This window comes from Alosa pseudoharengus, unplaced genomic scaffold, assembly GCF_046254945.1.
Source record: "Alosa pseudoharengus isolate Yale_2024_CS ecotype anadromous, Long Island Sound unplaced genomic scaffold, YU_APseudo_1.1 YU_APseudo_1.1_scf_10, whole genome shotgun sequence".
In the NCBI taxonomy this organism is placed as follows: domain Eukaryota; kingdom Metazoa; phylum Chordata; class Actinopteri; order Clupeiformes; family Clupeidae; genus Alosa; species Alosa pseudoharengus.
The window spans coordinates 39,348,433-39,372,854 of record NW_027468565.1 but is presented as its reverse complement, the minus strand read 5'-3'; the positions used below and the strand labels follow the sequence as shown (position 1 = coordinate 39,372,854).

General features: G+C 41.8%; 1 protein-coding gene across 1 annotated transcript; it reads right to left on the bottom strand.

The window, feature by feature from the left end:
- Window positions 1-871: 871 nt before the first annotated feature.
- LOC143108425 (FYVE, RhoGEF and PH domain-containing protein 6-like) lies at window positions 872-14,647 on the bottom strand. The gene is made up of 21 exons (XM_076271562.1): window positions 14,389-14,647; window positions 11,386-13,402; window positions 9,671-9,803; window positions 9,346-9,413; window positions 9,233-9,263; window positions 8,103-8,254; window positions 7,758-7,914; window positions 7,534-7,621; window positions 6,482-6,532; window positions 6,250-6,308; window positions 6,008-6,079; window positions 5,157-5,225; window positions 4,002-4,085; window positions 3,833-3,912; window positions 3,580-3,682; window positions 3,309-3,449; window positions 2,982-3,108; window positions 2,631-2,722; window positions 2,380-2,508; window positions 1,905-2,056; window positions 872-1,807 (listed from the first exon to the last, which is right to left on the bottom strand). The coding sequence occupies exons 1-21, from the start codon at window positions 14,402-14,404 to the stop codon at window positions 1,771-1,773; spliced, it is 3,858 nt and encodes a 1,285-aa protein (XP_076127677.1). The 5' UTR covers window positions 14,405-14,647; the 3' UTR covers window positions 872-1,770.
- Window positions 14,648-24,422: the final 9,775 nt, after the last annotated feature.

The window sequence follows — 24,422 nt, the reverse complement described above, 5'->3', positions numbered from 1 at the left end:
ATTGGTTAAATTTCAACCCAGTTGTTGGGTTAAATTTAGTAACCCAATTTGCTTGGTTAAGATAACCCAATGCTGTGTTGGACCACATTTTACTCAGCGGCTGGGTTGAAAACAACCCAGTTTGGGTTGTTTTCAACCCAGCATTTTTTAGAGTGTACTAAACTCAAAGTCATATTTTCGTGTTTCTGGAGCATTGTTTCATGCGTGACATCCCTAACCGATATAGAGTTGTTCTGTCACGTGGAAGAGCCGACTAAATATGTATAAGAAATGACAAATATTATAAGATTAACAAATAATCATATAGGCTATCTGTCGCCTACTTTGCCCCTTCCTGTTTTATGTTGGAGAGAGGCCATGCACTATTGGTTTTTATAGTTCACGTCACTATTTGCATGAGCCACGACTAGAAAGACTTACGATAATATTGCCGTAACGACAAAACTAGAAAAGGACTGACTCCGACTGACTTAAAACCGCTAAGATTGGCACCTTACACTTAACGATCTAGTTGACGGGAGTGCGCCGCGATTCTAGCACAACTCCCATGATTTCTGTCCGACGTTGGAAATTTAGTCGCCAACTGTGAAAACAGACCAAAATCGTATGTAAGGCCGCCATTAGTTGTCAGTTATAATCATCCAAATTAAAAGAAATAAACACTTGAAATATATCAGTCTGTGTGGAATGAATGTATACATTATACAAGTTTCACTTTTTGAATGGAATTACTGAAATAAACTTTTTCAATGATATTCTAATTATATGTCCAGCATCTGTATATAATAACGGCTTGCCTCTACCTAAAGCAGTGTGGATGGGACATATAGCCTAGTATAGGGATAGGTCTATAAACAATCCAAAAACTGTGCATTTTTATATCTTTTTTATTTGAATCGGAACTTTTCCATGATGTGTAGAGTTATCTGCACCAAATGCAAAACAAGCCAAGACGTTAAACAAGTTAAATAAATATTGACAATATTTACAGTGCATATGAACAAGGGAAGGGCGGGCCATATAGGCTTAGCCTACATGAAAGGATAAACCTGCCTTGTGGTGAATCTCAAGTGCTCTCTAAAGAAGTGAGAAAAACATAGTAATTTATTACCACAATAATCTAACATGGAAGTCCACTTCTCACCTAGTGGTGAAGGAAATGGCCATTTAACTAGAATCACCCTGTATTATATGACAGCTTAACTAACTAAACGTTCTGATCCATCTTCAACCATTTCCAACAATAAAGAACAGAGGCTTTAAACGGTATGTTACACAGGAAGAGACAAGACTTTGTGTCAGTTCCTGTTAAGATCTCCAGATAGTTTAGTACTTTGTTTTCTCAGTATTAGAAAATATATTATCTTATGTCTGAACCATCAATACTAAAATAGCATAGTTTATTTTAAAAACAAGTTTTACAGAATGTATATGGTGAGATAAAAGTTAGCCTGCTTATCAACGCAAAGGTGGTAAAAAATGTTTTCATACATTAAAATAATTTCATTAATTACATTGCATAGCCTACCACATGCATGGTTTCATGAGTCCACTGCATTCATCTATGAAGCAGTCACTGAAAACTACAGAAAATATATTTGGCAGTTCCCACTTTAAACTTATTTGTCTATGGGATGCTTCAGGAGAACTTCAGCCGACTCTTGGAAGGTTCTCTTTGCAGTCAGTATTTGTGTTGCATCCATGCTATGTCCATTTACTGATTCACACAATAAAGAGCCTGAGAGACAATCCATGAGTCTTGGATTAAGGTCACAGGACCATGGCTTTTTGGAAAGCTTCTGTCCATCTGCATAAGAAACACAGGAACATGTCACTTCACTGTTGCCCAATACATTTAATTAGAGGCTACTCATAAATCTGAAAACAGAGCTGAATCAAAATACCTCTGCAAAGCATGGGTGTCATCTGCTTTAAACATGTGATGGAGGGTGTCTTTATGATAGAGCTTGAACTGCAGGGTCTGTGTGGTGCCAGCCCTCTCCTCCGTCCTCAGCTTGAAGCCCAGAAGAGGCTGACTCTCAAGAGCGGCAACATCCTAAAACATCAACGAACCATTCAATATTAGAACTCTTCATTCACTTGAAAAGTGTTTCAGTCTACCAACTGTATCATATATAATATGATAAATATTATATAACATATATCATCCAAGTAATCTTGAATGATTGATTGAAATGAATGAATGTGAGTATAATTTGTGTTTAGAGTACTCACACAAAGTGAATATTATATTGTATGGTATTAACTAAAATAATTTCTTGAGCCAGCAATAGTTTTGATATGTATTGTTTGTAAAGATACCAACGCAGCACTTGATATACAAATCTAACTAAACAAAGAAAGGCACTCGTTTCTTACCTCACTAGCAGCATATGTGTATAGGACTTTATCCTTGATGACAAACCAAAACCTTTTCCATTGCTTCTTGTTACCCTTTGACCTTTCAAGGTAGCCACTCATAGATGAGACATCTGTGTTTGCGGACACCTAAAATGTGGTTGGAATATGACCATTTGAAGCCTTTCATCTCTGTGAAAATGTTTGATAGATTTTCTATAACTGATTTAAGGGTTGTAACTCTACTGTGCATAATAGAGAGAAGCAGTGACCTCTTTAAGAGCTGCAGGGATCCTCTTCTGCTTCCTGAAGGGGAAGGCGGGAGATTTGCCAGTTGAAGAGGCATTGCTTTGCGCCTGGCCACCTAAGAATCGACAAGTTGGAATGTTTTAATCTTCACTCTTCATTCTTAAAAATAGAAACTTGCACAATATTAAATTCACATTTACTGCAATAGTTAAACTACATAGTAATTTTAAGAGACACTTGTTAATGAGCAAATGAACAGAGCAAATTCTAAATGAAATAGCACTACTCTGAAATGGAACCGAATCTTCATATAACTGAAGAATTTTGTCTGTCAATCCCAATGTTTAGTTATTTGAAAAGCCGGATTATAATACCTGTGCCGAGGGTCAGTTCTGCTGTCCTCTTCTGTAGAGAGACAAAGCACTGATCACACACACGAGCGGGTTGGTTCTTCAAGTACTCGAGCTGATGCTTGTTATTTGAACAAGTCTGACACACCACCTGCCACAAGTAAACACAAGTTAGCAATGTACAATGCCCAACCTAATAAAAACTTCAACTAAAATGTTTCAGTTTGCAACAATATCCTAATTTTTAACATGTATAGGAAGGGATTTTTCTGTTTTTGTTTTCAGATGCCACTGTCTGTATTTGGATGTGAGGAAGGGAATTGAAATGGCGGGGGGTGTGAAGCACCTCACCTTCCCGCAGGCCCTGCAGTGGTGTCGCCTCCAGGTGAGCGTGAACTCGCAGGTGCAGATCATACACATGGTGGCGCGCGGGTCTGGGATCCAGATGGGGGCTTTAGAGCCCAGCGAGGCCCCAGAGGCATCTCCCTCCCCCTACACACACAGAGCATCCTCCAGTTACACTTACAGGAAGACATGTCATGCAGTGATCACAGAGAAGAGGTTTGGGCTCACAGTCAAACATGAACCCTAAAACCATAACATGACAGCAGAGGCTGCTTACCTCTTCCTGATATCTGCTTGAAATGAAAGTGATCATCTTCTTGGTATATTCACCGATGGCTGTAGAGATGGCCTCTAACCAGGCATCCCGTTCTGATTCGGAGCTAGGAAGAGTGAAAAAAAACGGAGTAAGGTGAAGAAGAATTTTTCATTGACATGACTACATAAATAGTAGATGTTATTCTAAAAGTATACAGAAGCCATGTACCGGTATAGCCTTCATTGTCTGAGATGTCTGTGTGTGATATAATTACCTTGCTGATAGAATGAAAGAGCGCTCAACACTCTCGATGTTGAGTTCATTTTGGTAACCCTCCTGACTGGGCCTAGTGACCTGCACATTGAGCGTCATACAGTCAATAACCGCACCGACTCATGCATAACAGTGAGACAGAAGTCAGACAACATTGTGTTCCAACCCACCTTCATTCCTGCTAGAGAAAGCATGTTGTTCAACTTGAACTGCCCCGACTGGACCGGAGTTGTGTACAGCAAGGCATCGTTGAACTAAGAGACAAGCATGTCGTTTTGTAGTAACTATCGCATGCACAAAGTTATTTTAGCTCATTTAAAGAACAGCAGCAGCATTTGTTTGTCAGAAAATGCTAAGTAAACAGAACAGGAGTTTTGAAAGTTTGTAAAAAAAAAAAAAAAAGTCTTTGTATAATATTCATAAATATGTTACAAACATGCAGTGGACATAGTAAGCAGCTAGATGGCAGCAGTGAACATAGTGAGCTGCTAGGTGGCAGTAGCTTCTGAATGAGGATAGACTGCATCTTGCACCAACAGAAGTCCAGTTCTGCATTGTGATCAAACGCTACAACAGAAGGCATCACGTGTGGGCCAAAAGCTCTGGTTTCAGGCATGAGGAACTAAGCAACACGTTTCACACCACTGAGCTCTGTGCAGATGTGGGGGCAGCTGTGGCCTACTGGTTAGCGCTTGTAATGGTCTTCGGACTTGTAACCGGAGGGTTGCTGGTTCGGACCCCGACCAGTAGGAACGGCTGAAGTGCCCTTGAGCAAGGCACCTAACCCCTCACTGCTCCCCGAGCGCCGCTGTAGCAGGCAGCTCACTGCGTCGGGATTAGTGTGTGCTTCACCTCACTGTGTGTTCACTGTGTGCTGCGTGTGTTTCACTAATTCACGGATTGGGATAAATGCAGAGACCAAATTTCCCTCACGGGATCAAAAGAGTATATATACTTATACTTAGACATTGTATATGTTAACGTCCTAAATGCAACTCCCCTTATGTTTCCCTCCCAGTCTTAACCATGGTCCGAATGCAACCTGAGAAACATGCTCCAGCTCTGAGGCCAAACCTGAAACCTTGCGGCATACATAGAAGAAAGCTCAGGGAAGGTGGTTCATACACAGGTTGGATCCACTTGCCCACTGACATTTTATATCTATATAACAGATACTAGGTGAAACATTCCTAATCTTTTGCCTTCCTTAAATGAAATGCGCTACCACACTTTCACCATCACTTCAGAAAAAACTCTGCTTTTCCAAAAGTCTTTCTTTTTCAAAACCTTTTCACAACCTTAGTTGTCTCAGTAAAAAGTCTTACCAGGAAAAACATTCGTGGTTGCATGACTTTCCGTGAGAGCTTCATCAGAATGCCCTCTTTCAGGAACACCTGTCATGACAGAAAATCCCAGAACTTCAGACTCATCAGAACACAAGCCTAAGCTCACATGGACTACTTTAATCCAGTTTCAACCGGTTCCTTGTTTTTCAAATAGTAGGTGAACACTCAAAATCCAATCATGCATCACAATCTGTGATTTGTTGTACACTAAAGACAAACTTCTCTGTCAAATGTCTGACAAAAGGAACAATAGCTAGTGACTGGTATTGCATTACATCCAGAGATGAATGCTAGGCAGAGGTAATTCATAGTGAAACTTATTAATGCATGTTGCTAAAACTATTTTTGGGCAGGAAAAAAGAACTAGTGTATGATGACCACCCTCATCACGCTATGATGACACTACTTCCTGAGTATATAAATAGAGTTAGACTGCTGCTAGGTGGATGTAGCAAATGCTTACGGAACAGAATACACTCAGACTAGAATATCTCTCTGTAATGCAGGGTCTAAAGAACTCACCCTGCTAGAATATCTCTCTGTAATGCAGGGTCTGAAGAACTCACCCTGCTAGAATATCTCTCTGTAATGCAGGGTCTGAAGAACTCACCCTGCTAGAATATCTCTCTGTAATGCTGGGTCTGAAGAACTCACCCTGCTAGAATATCTCTCTGTAATGCAGGGTCTGAAGAACTCACCCTGCTAGAATATCTCTCTGTAATGCTGGGTCTGAAGAACTCACCCTGCTAGAATATCTCTCTGTAATGCTGGGTCTGAAGAACTCACCCTGCTAGAATATCTCTCTGTAATGCAGGGTCTGAAGAACTCACCCTGCCCGGCTGAACAATCTCATGGTGCCCAGTTAGCCTGCACTGAACTTCGATGAGTTTTTGAAAGTTATCCTGTGAAAACAGAAATCAGTCTGCAATTGATAAACTCTGCTATAACACTTCCCTAGATAAGTATACAGATATTTAATTGGATTATGCCCTTACCCCTTGTTTAGTTCAAATGGAATTGGATTATGCCCTTACCCCTTGTTTAGTTCAAATGGATTGGATTATCCCCTTACCCCTTGTTTCATGATGTCGTTGGCATGATTGGCTACCTCCTTAACAATACTTAAAGCAGCTGCACAAGAGGAGAACATAGAAGACAAGAACATAGAAGACAAGAACATAGAAGACAAGAATATCCAACATTTTACAGTCCAATTTAGGAACTAGCATCTCACAGTACACCAGGATTACACAACATCAGGGATTCTTGATACATAATCTTTTATTTGTACTGTGTTACTCAACCTTGGGTGTCTTTGTAGTCTGTTGAGTCTTCTGTGAGATTCTTTAAGTAATCTGGAAAGATAATTAAAAATTGTTAAGCCTACAGTATACTTTACAAAATTAAATGTTTGCGACAAATTTGCAGCAAACTTGCAGGTGATTTGTGGGAAACAAATAAGTTCACTTGAAAATATTGCCAGAAGTTTGCAAATGTTGGCCGCTAGAAGCAAACTTTCAGCAAAGTTCTGGCAACAATGAGAAGTTTGCCACTAGTGGCAAATGTGTTCGCCAGTGGCTTGCCACAACACTTAGTCAATAATGGCAAACTACCAGTGAACTTCTGGTTGCATATGACATTCCTACAAATTTGCTACAACATAGGCAAAAGTTAACCTTAACTGTTTACCAGAAATCTAATTTGCATGTGAAAATGTGACCTTGCCGCAAATTTGCGGCAACTGTTCACCAGAAACCTGACATTTCTGTAAGGGATGTCTGAACTATACCTTTATGTGAATACATGTGCATACAAGGTTCACAAAAAGCCTGTTTAATCAGATTTGATACATGTGTAGTTTTAGAGCATCAAGAAACACAAAGCAATGTAAATGAAAAATGTAAACAATGTTTTATGTAAGACATTCTTTGGAGGATGACTTTTGAACAGGCTGGTCAGCCATTTCCACTTAGGGTCCATGACTTAGGCTCTTTGGAGGCAGGAACATGATGTAAATAACAACATATTTTACTGGATTTACAGAAAAGATTATATAGCATGAGGTGCCACTAAGACTTAGAGAAAGTTGTGTTTCATAAAATGATACAGTAATCATTCCCTGTAGGAAGTGCAGCAGAGCCGGCACTAAGGGGGGACAGAAGGGGATGGGGCCCCATGCCCCCTCAGATAAAATCTGTGCCCCCTCAAATAAATAACGGTAATATCAAAATATAAATACTAAACCAATAAAGAAATTGCTACAATATACTGCACAACATTACATTAAAAGCAGCCACTGTACTTTAAACTAAATGTATCAGTAGGTATGACATTACTGACATATCAGCTAGCCCACCTGTTAGTAATAGCTGGTATTGAGGTATCCTCTGAATGGGTTTCAGTAGGTAATGCCTCAGTGCTAAGTGGGCACAGCGAGGGCTTGCCTGTGACAAAAACAAAATGAGAGGATGAAGACAAAATGTGTCTAGTGGAAAAACATTATCCACCCGGAAATACACCAGGCACTTCTTCAAGGTAAAAGCCATAAACTGACCAGACTGGTTGACCTGGATGACTTACCTCAAATTCCCTCACAGCTGCGGCGAAGCTTGGGTTCTTCCGACACTGCTCATCTAGTAGGGCCACATTCTTGTCGAACTCGCGGATATACGTGGAGTACATCTTCAGATATGGCCCTTTCTTAACAAAGATGTCGGCTAACTGGGAATACTGATCCCTGTCAAAACAAAAGGGAAACTTTTTGTTTTATTTATATTCACATAGACTCTATCTGATAAAAGATAAACCAGTAAATAAATAGCAATACACTTTTTAGAGCTGAAATGGCCACTTTATATGGCATCTTATTCTTCCTCTATTGCTGGTGCTATGCATAAACAAGCATTGAGAAGATTGTGAAGGTACCATTGGGCTACGCGGTCCTCCAGCTCTTTAAGCAGGTCCTGGTTGAGCTCATATAACTGGGGGAGGTAGTACAGGATCTGATTCAGGTTGCGCTCCTCAATCACAGGCTTTCCTGCCTGCTGAGAGACCTTGGCCACTGCATCTCGAAAGTCCTACAGTCACAAATAGGTGCATCAGACAGAAAACCAACAAACAGTGACAAAGGTACAAAAACTCACTCACAACATTCTAAAATGTCCTACTGTAACTGTGCATAACAATAGCAAGACTCTGCCCCTCTGAAGATACACCCTACAATTTCACACAAAAAATAAAATGTCACACCAGCAAAATATGGCCTAATTCTTGTTCTCTGGCGCGTCTGCCAGGGCTGCCCTGGGTTTCCAAAGCCTAACAATAGCATGGGCTTCAATGCAAGGGTCTGCCTGGTACAGCTTAGCAGATTGCGTGGTGCTTTGTTGTGTCCAAACGCTTAGCTTGAAATACAGCACTTGGCAAAGCCTTAGGCCTTTTAGACGCCCCGAGTCTTATGACCACAAGTGCTTCAAACAAGGTCTGATATTTACGTCTTCATGTAAAGGTCTGATATATTTATGTCTTCATGTAAAGGTCTGATATATTTACGTCTTCATGTTAAGGTGGACAGGCCAGTTCTTTCTACAGTTACTGCTGTCAGTTGTTGACAGAACCAAAGCCTTTAAACTTAAACCATGACGTCTGAAATGGTTCAGACTTCTGGAAGAGGGCACAAACTGAGCATGCTACATGTATATTCACAACACCGCATCTTAATGAGTTCAGACCTCCTCTCATCTGGTCAAAACAAAGCACAGAGCAGAGGGCACAGAGTTCACAGTCTCAGTTCCCAGTCTCAACACTCTGGACTAAGTTGAGACACAAGTGCTCATGGGTAATTTGGGGGCCACAAACAACCACTGAAGAGCTGAACAAAACCAACAAAAATGCCAGAAATTCAGCCTGTTCTTCAGACTAAAAATGTTCATGAGTACCACATGGGTGTGCCCCGACTGTGAAAACAATCTAAGACATATAAATGGCACTGTCTCACACACTGTAGCACATAATAAATATAAAACACTCAGAGGTTTTAGTTGCTTTCAAATACTCACAATATGAAGAAGCTTCAGAACATCCACAAACCTATGGGGAGAAATGAAAATGATTACTTTTTCTTGCTAAATGTAGGTAGAAATAATAATATTCCTGTGGTATAGTAACTTACACTTTTTCTGAACTCATTATTTCTCTGGCGATATGAACCACTTTGCTCTTCTTGGTTTCTCCAACATGCTGATGAAAGACCAGTTTGGTATTAGACATTTTATGGGGTATATGACATGGGACATATGATTGTATGTCTGTATGGGGTATATGACATGGGACATATGATTGTATGTCTGTATGGGGTATATGACATGGGACATATGGTTACATGTGTTTATATAGTGTACTGTAACTCCAAATTTGATTCACACCTTCAACTTTGATCTCAGGTTAGATATACATCTGGATTAACCACAGTAAGCCCACAAGCATAAGAGACTCACATGATTGTGTTCAGAACCTTCATGATCCCCTTGGCTTGAGCTTGTGCTCCGGTCATCCTCATCCTCTGAACTGTGGCAGATCTCCTCTTCAGAGTGCCCATAGCCCTGACCCACATCCTCCTCAATACTGTCCCTGTGAAAACACACAGAATGTCTGACAGTTTTCGTTTGGCATGAGACCAAAACATCCCTACCCAGTTGTAATGTTGTGTTTGCCATAATTGTAATGTTGTGTTTGCCATAATTGTACTGAAGCATATTAAGAAAGTCAACAAACTACACAATGTTTTATTAGCTTCCAGATCATATTTGCACAATAGTATTTTCTGTTCACTGGTTTTACCAAAGTATGTTTTATTAGATTCCAGATCATATTTGCACAATAGTATTTTCTGTTCACTGGTTTTACCAAACCGAATCACATGTTTTGTATTGCCATGGTAAATGGCACTTGGTGCGAGAGCTTAGCTTATGATAATCTTGTGGAGCTATCCCTCTGTAAAGACTAATCTCCAAAAACTACAGCTAACAGATAAACCTGTTTTGAGTTTGTTTTGAGTTATTGCATTGAGGCATCATCCATAATGTCCTTAACATGCATCATTGTCCTGTGACTTGGTTTCATGGAACGATATGCTGTGCAAACAGCTGTCCAACACATCGGTTACACAGTGGATATTAGTCAAAACTGTACCATCCCAAAAGACAAAACACAACAAGAATATAAGACTGTAACTTCTACACAAACAAACTAATGCAATGTTGTTGTAAACCAAAAACATTGTGAGTCTTCCAGTCAGAAATCATCCAGATGATCTCTAGAGTATAGTCCATCATTAATCTTGCAATGTCATAACACCAACGTTGTTGACTATGTTAAAATGAGCCAACAGATTGATCTGACAGACTCGAGCATCTCCTACTTCATCACGGAGTGTGACAAACTACGCGAGGGACATTAACATTCAGAACATTCTGAATCCAGAGTTTGGATGCAACGCCGCACTGAGCTGCTTACTGCTGCGGACGTGACCACTTCTGAGCCCCGTTTGCAAACAAGCCTCTTATTGAATGGTGCTTGCTGCTCAGCACAAGATTATTATGGTGCAAAGTATTAACCCTGAGTGTTTTTATTTTCAACCATGAGTATTTCATCAGATCATAAATATTTGGGTGACAAGAAGTTTGCTGTTACCTGGACACTATTTTTTTCTCACTTCATTCACACAAAGTTTACCAGGGCTTCCTTGAATTCCAGCAGGCCTATAGACATGATGCTGTGGGTTGCAATTGATGTGTTGAAATAGAAAGGGAAACGACTTGGTGGAAACACCTAAACATATTTAAAGAATACTTTGCATACTTCTTGAGCTTGTACTCTACCTCGTCACCTGCCCTAGCCTCTGTATTGTGTCATCATAATGACTGGTCTGATATAAGAATGAGGGTGTGGATATGTAAGGGCATAAATCATTAAGAAACAGCAAAACTGTGAATTTACTATATTGTGCAAGGCTGTCATGTTTTCCCAATATTAAGAAACTGTACGTCATCAATGTCTGAGAAGACATTGCTGTATGCATACCAGGCAATTTGAAATGAAGGTAAATTCTATCATATCAAATCAAGTGTTTTACCCACTCTATGCTGGTGTGACGAGGTATTATTATTGGTCCATTTATTAGTCCGTGTTCCATATGCACATTGATAATTACCTCTCGTATCCGTAGTGCTGTTGTGTGTCATCAGCGTACTCTCCTATCAGCTCATAGGGCTCCTGCTCCTCATAGATGTTCTCCTCATCCGGCCAGGAGGAGCTCTGCCACGAGTCTGGGGCTGTGGAGGGAGCTAACGCACTTGAGCCTGGAATGTTCATGTAATCTGGAATATCCTCATAGATTGGGAAGTTCTCGTACTCCACTGCAGCTTCTGCCCCAGGGAAGATGTCCTCTCCGTCCACACTCTGCTCCATGCCGATCACTGGACAGGACAGCTTCCGATTCGCGGGAGGTTTGGCCTTCCCAGCGGGGGTTCCCTCTCTCTCCTCATCCCCATCCACAGACTCTTCCATTTCCACTGACATGCAATCAGTGGCCTGTCCCCGTTTGGTCAAAAGTTTGGGCAGCTTTTTCACGGAAATATTAATGTCCAGAAACTTCCGGAAAGAGATTTTTTTGCTTCCATCAGGGCGAAGCAGATCCACGGATGTGAAAGACTTGGCTTTTGGCCTCAGGCTTTGACCAAACAGCTTCCCCTTTGTGTTGCCAGGGCTGGAATTAGAAACTTGCTTTCCAACTGACTTCTTTGTATTGTCCAGTTCTTTTGGAGCAGGATTAAGATAGTTCTGATTGTCTTTAGCTATTCCCAAGGTGTTCTCCTCTTTCTTTGTGCTCTGAGACGTGACAGTAGGGAAGTGCTGTCTATGTTGCTTTTCTGGGGATGTCATGGGTGGCTTTCCATTCTCTGACCTTACCCTTGTTGCCACAGTGAGTTGATTGGTAAGCTTCAGCTGTTTAGGTTGGATAACTGTGCATGGACTCTCACTGTTCTCAACGTCACCGTCATCAGCATCTACTGAGAATTCCGTTGCTTCATAGAAATACTCTGCCACGTTTGCGATCTCCGTCCGGCCAAACGGAGCAGGCTTTTCCAGGTTTCCCGTTTTCTGTCTCGGAATAGGAACTGGCATGTGCAAATCCACATAGCCTGTTTCAACAGATTCATATAAGGAGGCGTTTTCACTAGAAACTGCAGTGATGTTCACTGCATCAGTCATTGCCTCAGTGAGATCCATACCACTGGATGTTCTCATGTCATCTTTGCCCATTCTAGTGCCCCCCTGGTGTGCTGGGGTGTCTGCCCTCGGCCTGCGGGGCGCTGGAGTAGGTAGGGGCTTCTGGGGGGCTGCTGGGATTGAGGGGGTCATCCCTGTGGAGTCTCTGATCTGGTTCCCGTCTAATCTGTGGCTGTCTGAGGGCTCTGCAGAGGTCCTTGACGGTTGACAGTGAGTGTTGCCATTGACCTCATCGCTCCAGGTCCTCTGAAGAGGAGTGCGTCTAGCTCTGAACGTGGAGTTCCTGTGAGCGGCATTACGGTCATCAAGCCTCTCGACAGGGCTGCTCTGCTCCTCCATCACTTCCTGAGCCCTTCGCACGGGACTACTGTTGCTACAGAGACTCTCAAGCGGTGAGCTATTTGGAATCCAAGTGCTGATAAGGCCGTTCTTGGTTTCTGCCATGTCAGGCTCTATGTCAAATTTTGTTCGACATCTTGGTACAAGCTTCTTGAAGCCTTCATTTTGCCTGTTTCCCTGGTCTTTTCCTGGATGGCGAATATTTGTTATAGCTTGTTTGCTGTCCTCCTTTGGCTTGCATTGTGGACAATCGTCCCGACTGCAGACACAAATTGGAATTATGTAATCCCATTCACGTTTCTTTGGCCCCAGATGTATACCATTCCTTGAATTGAGCAAACCCACATTACTAGTGGTCCCTAATTTCTGTTGTGCTAAGAGAGGACCATTTGTCCTCAGAACTGGAGGTTTCTCATGTGCGGATGTGTGGGTATTTTGGGGAAGGCATGGTTTAGGTGCAATTGGTGGCTTCTCTGTTCTTTTCTCCACTGAAGAAGGCTGTGAAAGTACATCTGGCTTAGGTGCTACAGGTGGTGGTTTTGGTTTTTGTTTCTTTTGAATGGCTTTTGGCTTGGGTGCCAAAGGGGGTTTTTCCACACCTGAGTAATTAGATGACAAATGATAAAAGGACAAATCATATCAAGGATTAAGATAAATAAGTACTTAAAAAACAGCAAACCAGCAAATAATTAGCCAATCGGAATCGGATTATTCGGATTGGATTAAAGAATTCCTGTAATTCTCCAACAGTACCATGACAATTGCCTATTTGTATGATTTGTTTTAGTTAGTAAATATCTGAAACACAAGGCTGAAAACTAAAAAAACATCCCACAGGATCCATGTAAAAATGACACATGGCATAGCGGGTTTGTATATTATATCTTATATGCTGTCTCCTGTATACTGTGCATCATCTTTACTGTGCATTATGTCTTGCATGTTCCATTTGAAAATATTCCTTTATACGCTATAACCTAAAAATAAAGTTTTTAATAAAATAAAGCCCGAAGACTTAAAGACTAAAAGTCATCTTTACAAAGGACCATGTAAAAATGCTGTTGTCAAACTTGTTTATGATACTAAATCTAAAATTGTTACTACAACAACGTCAACAAATTGGTATTCACATCTCCTTGCTGATTTAGAGGGGGAAAACAGTGTTAGACCACATACTCCATATATGATAAACTGCAGCTGGCATAATTCAAGGAGTTTAATGTTCTGACAAGGTGCCAAGGATTTCCCTGTGCCCCACAAAAATGTTTTTCTCCAGGTAAAGTGCCTTATTTTTCGATAGTTATTCTGTTAAACAGCAGGTTTGCCCATCATCAGGTGCTTCTACAACTTGATCACAGATTATGTGGAAAGTAAGTAAGGGTGCCTAATAGACTTAGTTCAAAGGTAGCACATCGTTCACAAAGAACAACTATGAAAACAATCACAGCCAACTGTAAAATCCTGTTTAGGCAAACACAGTGTTGGATAGAGGCCGTTCAATAGGGTAAGAGAATGCTTATTCCCTGATAAGTGTATAGGCAACCTTAGACTAGGCCTACAAATAAGTGAAGGGTAATCAACTTACCTGTTCTCATCATCATCGTTCCAACGCCGCTGTTCTTATAGTTCTCCAGTAGCCTCAAACATAATCCAAATGTTACTTCTGAACGAAGTAGCCTATAATTGACATCATTAAGACGGCAGACATAACTTCTGTGTTGTTTTCATGGGTAGTTACAATTTCCTTCTCAATTTCGCGTGTGCTTCAGTAGCCTAGGCTACAACTGCTTTCCTCTGTTCGAGCTTCACAAACACTGCGGAGTAGCAGCATACTGCCTACTCTCGAGTCGAGTGGAAGAGCACGGTCAGTAACCTAACTCACCGCTAGAGGCGCTAAATGTTCTTCTATCTCAGCTGTGTCATCATGAACCACACTAATGGCAAACGCGTGCAAATGTAAGACCAAGCCCAACCACATCCCATATTTAGGCCAAACCTGATGTCACTGGGGTTTAGACAGACACCCGGTAATAAGATGCCATTTCCTATCAGTCACGACATTTCTCTTCATTTGGTCTCATTGCCGATTTGTTGGTTGTGAACTTATTGCAGTATCTTCATAACTATTCCACCAGTGTGTGCATAGTTACAATTCTGAAGTGCATGATAGTTTAGGCTACAACACACATATTTCCATCCATAGATAAAAATAGGCAAGTCTAACTTCTTAATTTATTTTCAAATGTACCAGATTGATGCATTTAAACATTAAAATATACAACATTTTCTTCCCAGGGAGCATGCCCGAGACCCAGTTAGGTCAGACTTGCTCTTCACAAACTCAAATCTGGTCACCCTGCCTGTGATAAAGTCAGCTGTTTTAAGGGGTTGACACTGAGTCTGGATTGGATTTGCAGTGGATTTGAACTGGCAGCAACAGCAAAGGACCAAAATCTGGAGGAGGCCACACATGCAGTGTGCCACTGCGGAGACTTGGCACAGCTTACTCACGGAGGTCTCGCAGGAAGTGATGGTGTACCTTCGCCATGCCACATGTGTAACTGATGAGGTTTTGTGCATCCTGCCTGTCCTCTGCTCCCTCAAGAGGATGTGGGCCTGACTGGGTGGTGAGGCCCCTGCATCCTCCCGTGAGGACTATCGGCCAGTCCTGCTCACACCCTCACCGTCACCACACCCTGCTCTCACCTTGGGCCATTTCCTCCATGCGGCTTCACTCATCAAACCGCTACAGTGCCATTCTCTCATACAGTGCTCTCTCATACAGTGCCATTCTCTCATACAGTGCTCTCTCATACAGTGCTCTCTCATACAGTGCCATTCTCTCATACAGTGCCATTCTCTCATACAGTGCTCTCTCTCATTAAATGGCTTCCACATTCTTAAGACAGTGCCATTCTCTAAATGGCTACCACATTATTAGATAGTTGCCTAAAAAACTAACTGATGATATTCTGCTAATGGTAAAGAGTACTAAAAGGTTTAGATTTAGGTTTATATTGTGCTTTTACACTATATTGGCAAAATTATTAGGTCACCTGCCTTGACTCGCATATAAACTTAAGTGACAACCCATTCTTAATCCATAGGGTTTAATATGACGTTGACTTTGTGCACTGGTGCACAGTCATGTTGGAACAGGAAGGGGTCATCCCCAAACTGTTCCCACAAAGTTGGGAGCATGGAATTGTCCAAAATCTCTTGGTTGATGCTGAAGCATTCAGAGTTCCTTTCACTGGAACTAAGGGGCCAAGCCTAGCTCAGGGATGCCCCTTTCCTTTTCCAACATGACTGTGCAAGTCAAGGCAGGTGTCCCGATATTTTTGCCAATGTGTATATTAAATGTACGGTTAATATGGAGGTGATAGCTAGTTGATAGAGGGTTGATTAAGAACTTAGATGGCAGCTGAGAAGGCAACTGGGGGACCACAGAATAGAATTTAAACGAGTGATGACAGAGGTTTTGAGCAACATCAGTCTCAGGAAAAGGAAATTGGTTATGATGTGGGTGGTTGCGTAAATATGGAGTTGCAGAAAGGTCAGTTTCAGAGAAGTGACTTAAGGCTGATCACAGAAGAAATATCAGGAATGGAGGCAATTCACGTCATGGAAATGAACACTGTTTCAATTACACTGCAGCTATATCCTGAAGATCAGATGATGCTCAAGTTGGATGGCAAAACCTATAGAGCTAAGGTTTTTGTGCGTTGTAAGATTACTGTTAAGAAGGTGCTGACATTGTAAATAAAAAGTGTTAATGTCAGTCACACAAGACTGTTGCTCAAACTCCAGCACCCCCTCACTTAGCCCAGTGAGTAAGTTGTTGAATTAGAGCAAGAGTGGAATAAGGAATTTATATTTCTGTTCACGTGCTGTTTCTGTAATCCTTCCTCTTGCTAGACTATTCATAGATTTTGCCACATCATCTTTGTGGGAGTATTGTCATGTAAGCTGTCTATGGTAGAAAAGTTTTATATCAGCAAATGCCACCTAATGTGTCACAAAATGTGTACATATCACATGGTATGACTGACCCATGTCAAGGGCTGTCATTTGAACTTTTGAATGTTTATAAATCTTTTATGATGTTACATGAAAGAAAACACATCTAAAATACAAGTATCTGAAATACAAGATACAAAAGCCACATTTAAAAAAAAAAAGCCAAATTTTTTCTCCACCAATGACAGAATCTAGCCAGGACTGTCAAATCTCTGTGCGACAGCAGTTTCATCCATGCTTACTTATGGTGTCAGCTGATCTTATTTTGTTTCCATAGCTGGCTGCACGTTGGGGGGCTGTTGCTGCAGTGGGGCTACAGTAACAAAATGTGACATTGTTGCTTCCACTGCACTCAGGCCTAACCTCATCGCTTATAAACATACTGTTTACACGAGAAGCAGCAGGAGGTTACTGTGGTTACTGGAGGGTGAATTGCAGAGTCTTCTTGGCCTGCATGAAATAGAAATAGCAATCAAAATGAATGTGTAGTATTTGTCAGTAAACGCTTACTATAGATGATCTTTGTTCATTACATGTGAGGTAAACCATACCTCTTAAAGTCCTGCAATATTCCCCTGCCAATGACTGGCACTTGTTATGTGTATTCCAGGGAATCTTTTGGGGACTGATTCATACACAGACCTCCTTCAGCAAGAGTTTGATCTGTTAGCCCTGGATAAGAACCATCACCAAGGACAGTGCCACTCCTCAACTGTGAACTGACCGAGGGGATATGTCAGGGATTTCTGATGTTTGCTCAGTATTAGAGTTGATGTGCACATATTGCAGAATATATTGTCTAGAATTGTCTTGAATACATCATGTACCATTAATACAAGAGAATAAGATTTTTTTACTTATCACAGATTATGTGGCTGTTAATTCTGGCTTCATTGGTACCTGGATTTAAAGTCTGAAGGCAGGAACTGGCCAAGCCGGTACTGTCTTCTGGTTTTGGCCACTTGTTTTTGAAGTTCCCTAACAGAGCAGCCGTGAGCACTACAGATGTAGTCGGCGAAGAGAAGCTTCCCTCTGAGATACAGCTGTGGACAGTTCAAATAAATACATTTCCCTGGCAGAATAAAGCACACTACAAACATTAAGTATCTATCCGCTTTTTATGATCTAAAAAGGAGTTGGTTTCAGCTGTGACAAAAGGTTGAAGATTACAATAATTTAAAGCATTTTCAGTAGTAAGCCTACAGTTACAGTGTTTGGTCTTCAGTGTAGGCCTATCTGTGTTCATTTTTACATGTGCAGGTAAAAACTGATTTCAGGATGATAACACAGTTCATTTATCGACATGAGACCATGTTTTCATTCCATGACACCAATTATTTCAACTACACAAATACAACACACAATAACAAAAGTAATTCCAGAGAATGTCTAATAAGGGGAGAACTGCCACTCTCGGAAAACTTCCGGTTTCTGAACTGGTTGCAGTTCCTTCTGTGGTTCCACATGAGGGCGCTCGTCCACGAGTGCAGAATGCATGGAGGTCTATGGAGCTGTACCCCTCAAAATCCACTTTTCTCGGGATATAATTTTTTTTCAAGTAATTTGAATATTGTATTCGAAAGGGGAGGCAAAGAAAATACACTTGGTGGAGTATTATATTTTTTAAAGTCACTTAATTGCTCTAAAAAGCCTTTCAAACGTGTCAATGACGTCACTCATTAGCACAATGCTAGCGTGTTATGGGCAACAACAACCCAAACTGTAAGAAATCAAAAGGACATAAGTACTCGTTCATTCAACTTTTGACCTATAACCCATGTTGAAGTTATACAAACTACAATCAAATCTGAGATTTGTCAACGACAATCAGGTGAAAGAGACAAATTTAGCCGCCTAGCTCCATTGACTCCCATTCATTCTGCACTCATGGCGATCGCCCCCAGTGGAAATCTGGTGGAACTGCAACCAAAATTCGGTACAATGGGACTTAATACGGAGTGGCAAGGCTCTCCGTAGACGGGCTCTGGTAATTCCAAAAAAACAACATACAGCTTAAGCTGAACAGAAGTTAAAGTGATGATACATGGGGCATCTTCTTGAGCAATGTTGCTGGGCAACCACATAACCAGTTCCATTTATTCTGATTGGATGATCATGACAACTTCCCTACTGATGATTAAAGTTCTCCAGAAAAGAAACTGTTGCCAAATATCAATGAGAAAATGCCAGAACCACAATAATGAGGAACACTGCCCAGCAACATTGCTCAAAAAGTTGCCCCATGTATCATCAGCTTTACAATTTAACCCGTCAGGGACATGACAACTCAGTGCTATTGTGTTTTCCCTCAACCTGATCTGACCTGTTCTTTACAATGGTTATCTGTAGTCTGACGGAAGTAGTGAGTCATGTGTTAGAGTAGGGAACGTAAAATAATATCCTTGCTGTCACAAAAGAGAAGTATCTCAGGTACTCTTCTCTTCTAAAGCTGATCATCCTCTGCATAGCAACATGCCAGTGACCCTGCGCCTCTGACACACTTAGACACACTTAGAATGACACATAATACACTGCAAATGCTGCCCTCTAGAGCATTATGATAAAACTGCATGCTAAAACAACTGACATACCAGGAACATCCCAGGAGCAACATTATGTCTACGCTGCAATAGCGTGATGTGGGTCTCCCTCCGGACTTCTGGACTAGGAACTTCATATCGCAGGAGTCGGTAGGAGTCCATCTGACACTGAAGAAACAATGTAAAACGAGCTAGAGTCCCTGAACGTACAAAGAGCAAATCAACCAATAAGGGTAGATTTACTTGTTTGCTCTCATCCATGTAACTCATGATGCTGTCTGAACAGACTTAACATTCCACACCAGAATTCCCAAGGACTCTATTCCCTTTCTTCGGATTGCTACTCCTTCACACGCATACAATTTTAGACTTTTAGAACCTTCAAAACAGATTATTCATCATTATTATTACTTATTAATGTGCAAGCCTAAGGATGTATTAATGATGAATGACATGTTTGGCTTTACCTGTGTACAGGGCATATTTCTATTTCTGTTGATCTTCCTGTAAAGCTCTTCCAGTCTGTCACTACTGGGTGAAGGGGGTGAGGTGATGCACACCACCCAGATCTGCTCACTGTCTGACCCCTGCCCAGCTATGAAGGCATCGAACTCCGCGTCAGTCAGGGTGGGTATCTGCTTGCAACTGCAGCGGCGCGACTGCCAGCTCTCCTCTCCCCTCAGGGCGGCACAGAGAACAACCGGACAGGCGATGGCAGAGCCAAAGGGATCATGGGGCATGGGTGATGGGTGCCAGTTTGCAGGGAGCCATGGAACTAAAACTGAACTGCAGAAGAGAGAGCATTTTGAGATGGGTCAGGTACAAAGGGAGAATGGAATGGCATTTACAACACAATCATTAAGATACCTAGCCAAAGTAGCCATCTATGACTAGATCGCCATCTTGTGGTCTTCCTTACCACTGTTTTTTCAGTGAGGAAGATGCAAGGTGACTTATCGGAGCACATAAATGTCTGGTGGTCTGTCCTCTCCCAGAGCCTCTGTGGGATTGAGCTGAGCTGTCGTGTTTTAGGACAGAAGTGGCCAAAGAGGGCAGGGGTACAGACTGCGTCTTCTGCCCCAGCTTCTGCTGCCCCAGGGGTACAGACTGCGTCTTCTGCCCCAGCTTCTGCCCCAGGGGCTGCAAGCTCCTCTTATCCAGGCCGCAAACACCTGATGGAACAGAGCATTAGGGAAGACACTCTGTGTCTGCATAATTATGACAAATGAACGCATTTTATAATGAATAATGCAGAAGTAATTAATCTTCATTGTTCATCTGTGTATTTCAAAAATCAAAAGTCTGTGTAAAAATTGCTGCAATATTACTCAGCAATACAAGCGAAGGCATTCAAGTGACAAGTGAAATCAAGTATAATGTACTAATGTACATAATCCCTGAGAGGCCTTTTCAGTATTATTTTCCCCCTTGAAGCGCCCCATGAGGCAGCGGTTGTAGTGTAGTGGTTAAGGAGCTGGGCTAGCGTGCAGTAGCCTGAAAGTTGTCGGTTCAATTCCCGGCTTCCACCGTTGTGCCCTTGAGCAAGGCACTTAACCCCAAGTTGCTCCGGGGACAATGTGATCCCTTGTAATATAGCTGACATATGTAAGTCACTTTGGTCAAGAAGTGTCTGCTAAATGTAATGTAATGTATCTAATGTAATGTAATGTACCCGTGACTATGTGGTAGTGCTGCAGCCACATCTCAGCGATGAGCCTGGCTCTCCTCCGCAGACTCTTCAGCTCCAGGAGTGGACAGGCTCCCTGCTGAAACTGAGATGGAGCCTCCCCACATGCGGCCTCCTGGTCGACCCGAAGGGCCTCACTGGCTTGTGATGACATCTTGACAATGCAGAGGGTTTTGTTACTCTAAAGTGAGCCACTGAACACTCACAGCCAGACACTCAGGTACATGCAACAAGGCTAGCTAACAACATCAAGAACACATTCATTCACTTTTACTGTCTCCTGTATTCTTCCCAATAACAGGTCCTGAAATATAAAGTGGGTGCAAGCGTGTATATTTTCTCTATATTGTAAATAAAAGTAACAACTGTAATCGGCAAAGCAAAAAGCACTCACACAAACTTACAGTATGCATATTCAAAAATAACTGACAGACACCTAACCTGTTTGTTTTGCGTTTCTAGCTCAGGTAGAACAGGTAATGAGAGATGGACAGTTTCATTCTGAGCTATGAACATCAGGCTAGCGTTGGTGCCACTGCATAGTCTCACAGTCATTTCTTCTGTTACCTGCAGAAAATGTAAGTGTTAGAAAGTATTAGTAAATTGATTGAATGTTATTAGGTGACCATAGGCACCAACTGCACAATGAATTACCTGCAATAATACTTGGCTGAAACCTAACCGCACCAACAAGTTATGAACAATGGCTTTCACTCCTCAATATAGGCTGTTTGGAAAGCAGATAGTGGATCCTGATCAGGATAATAATGGGCCTGGCAATGATACTGCAATTCGATAAGCTGGATCTCCGAGGGTCACTCCGAGTGTCACTCGACAAGTCCAATGTGCCCCCCGTTCTCTCTCATTCGTCTCTTCTCATCTCCTGCCTCACACAGGCAGTCACATGGCCACCTGTTCATCACCCATGCACGGCCCTCTCTCCACCTGTCAGTCACATGGCCACCTGTTCATCACCCATGCACGGCCCTCTCTCCACCTGTCAGTCACATGGCCACCTGTTCATCACCCATGCACGGCCCTCTCTCCACCTGTCAGTATATGATGACCCTCACCATACCTGATCTCACCATATCTGACTAAAACGAGCACCGTCGTTATCCAACACATTGCAGAGATATACACGTAATATTCAGAACCAACATGATATTGCAACACACAGGACTCAGGCCTTTAGATATATATTTGCTAAATACATTGTCAGAAGAGCAGCGCAGTGAGCAAATGAACTGAGCTGATAGTGCCAAAACGGTCAGAGTGAGTGTAGCTGTGTAGTAAATGTCCACCTCCAGTTGCCCTCACCTCGATCAGCACGGCCTTCCCTGGCTTTTTGCCCGAGCACCAGCTCCATCTCTTAGTCACTCTCCCAGTTGGATCCAACATCATCCCCCCACTCTGATCCCACACAGCACACATCACTCCCCTGGAGGAGACAACGGAAGACTAAATACATTGAGTTCTGGGCTTGGAAAATGTGTGAGTCTACACTTCAATAAGCTAATAATTTGAATTCTGGAATTCATATACTGTAATTAAACATGTATATGTTCATAACTCATATAACATAGATCAATATACATTAAGTCTGAATACATCGAAAACAACAAAGATTATCATATGGACCTGAATAGTGTCTGAATGTTTACTCCGCATTGTGTAATGACACACATTTATTTTTCAAACTTGTAAAGTGCACAAAAATCCTTATGTTTACCTCTGAGGCCGTGAGACAGTTCCACGTCCAAATGCTGTGACAGTGGCCAAAACACACGCTGGGGACGTATCGCTGTAGACATGTGTGTAGAAACCACCAGAGCCCAAGCCAGAGTGACTCTGGCACACGGCAACTTGGCCTGAGGGGTAGCTGGTTAAAAGCAGTCATGGGGAAACACACGGTGTTGTGCTTTTTATATATATAGTTTACATTGAAGGGACACCATCCAAACCAAATACATCAGGTAAATAATGTCTCTAAAATTAGGCAAATGTTCAAATACACCAGGTAAATATTGTCTCTTAAATTAGGCAAACGTTCAAATACACCAGGTAAATAACGTCTCTTGAATTAGGCAAACATTCAAGTTTTTACATAAAAGAGACAAAAAGACTACAGTCTCACAGAGAATACTGGTCTGAGTAGTTCCAAAAAAAAATCTTGTGCGTGGATGAGTGTTTGTGTGTGTGTGGGTGTGTGTGTGTGTATGTATCTTTATGTGTGTTCGCAAGTAAGCGTGCCAGTAACAGAACTCTTCATAACAGATGCCAGATGCTTAAGGATACTAAATGACCGATGTTCCATCTTGGACCCTGTAGTGTAGTTTCTGCAGCGGTGCAGTCTCAAGCCTTAGCGCTGGGACTTTGGGGGTGCCATTACGCAGAACAAACATCTGAACTTTGCTGGTGGTGATTTTATTCCCATGGTCTTTCGAGTCACCATAGTGACGAAGGAGAACTGCACTCTGCCCCGGCTCACCTCTTTAATCACCAATGGGAGTAATCACACGAAACATAACAGTCGTACAAGTCAGTCATATGTTGCAAGTATTGCATATGTGACAAATTGTAAGGGATATATGTGAGATCATTGTATCACTCACAAAGGTTTTTGAGCTTGTTGAAGCCGATCCAAAACCCACTGACACATACTAGTCCAGTGAGAGTCAGTGGGAGTTGCTTCCACTGGCTGAATGATCCATTCTACACGAGACACATCACTAAGGTATATAACAACAAGTGTGTGCCTGCTCACAAACGACATGATTCATTCAAGAAATTGGATTTGTTACCTTGGTCTTTGCAGGATTTGGAAGACATTGCAAATCCAATGGTTGTTGATGCTTGAGACGCGGGTACTGAAAAGAATAATCGTAGATGTAGTCGACTATATAATGTCAGAAAGGGCTTTCATGTATCACACATTCCTGGATGTCCATTTCTCTATCTGTTACTTATAGCAGCATAGCCAATACAACTAGCCTAGTTTAAGCCCAGCCTATTGAGGCCTATAAAACACACATGGGAGAACAATGTAGACTGTCTACAGTAATTCTTTAACAGTCCAAGTTGCCTTCTTTTAAAAAGAGAGACCTCACACTAGGTGTGCCAGTATTCTGAATAGAAAGGGGGATAAATAGTTGTGTCATTAACACTTTGTTTAGTGTAAGTTTATCTCATCACGAACAACGAACAGGAACCAGATAAGTCAAGAGCCGATGTCATAAATGTTGACTTTGATAAATGTGATTGCTTAATTTTTCATCAACGTGAACTCTCTCTCTCTGGTTGGCCTATGTTGTGACTGTTTAAGTAAATATCGACTTCTTTGCTGTTTCATGTAGCTTAAGCTAAGTTGAA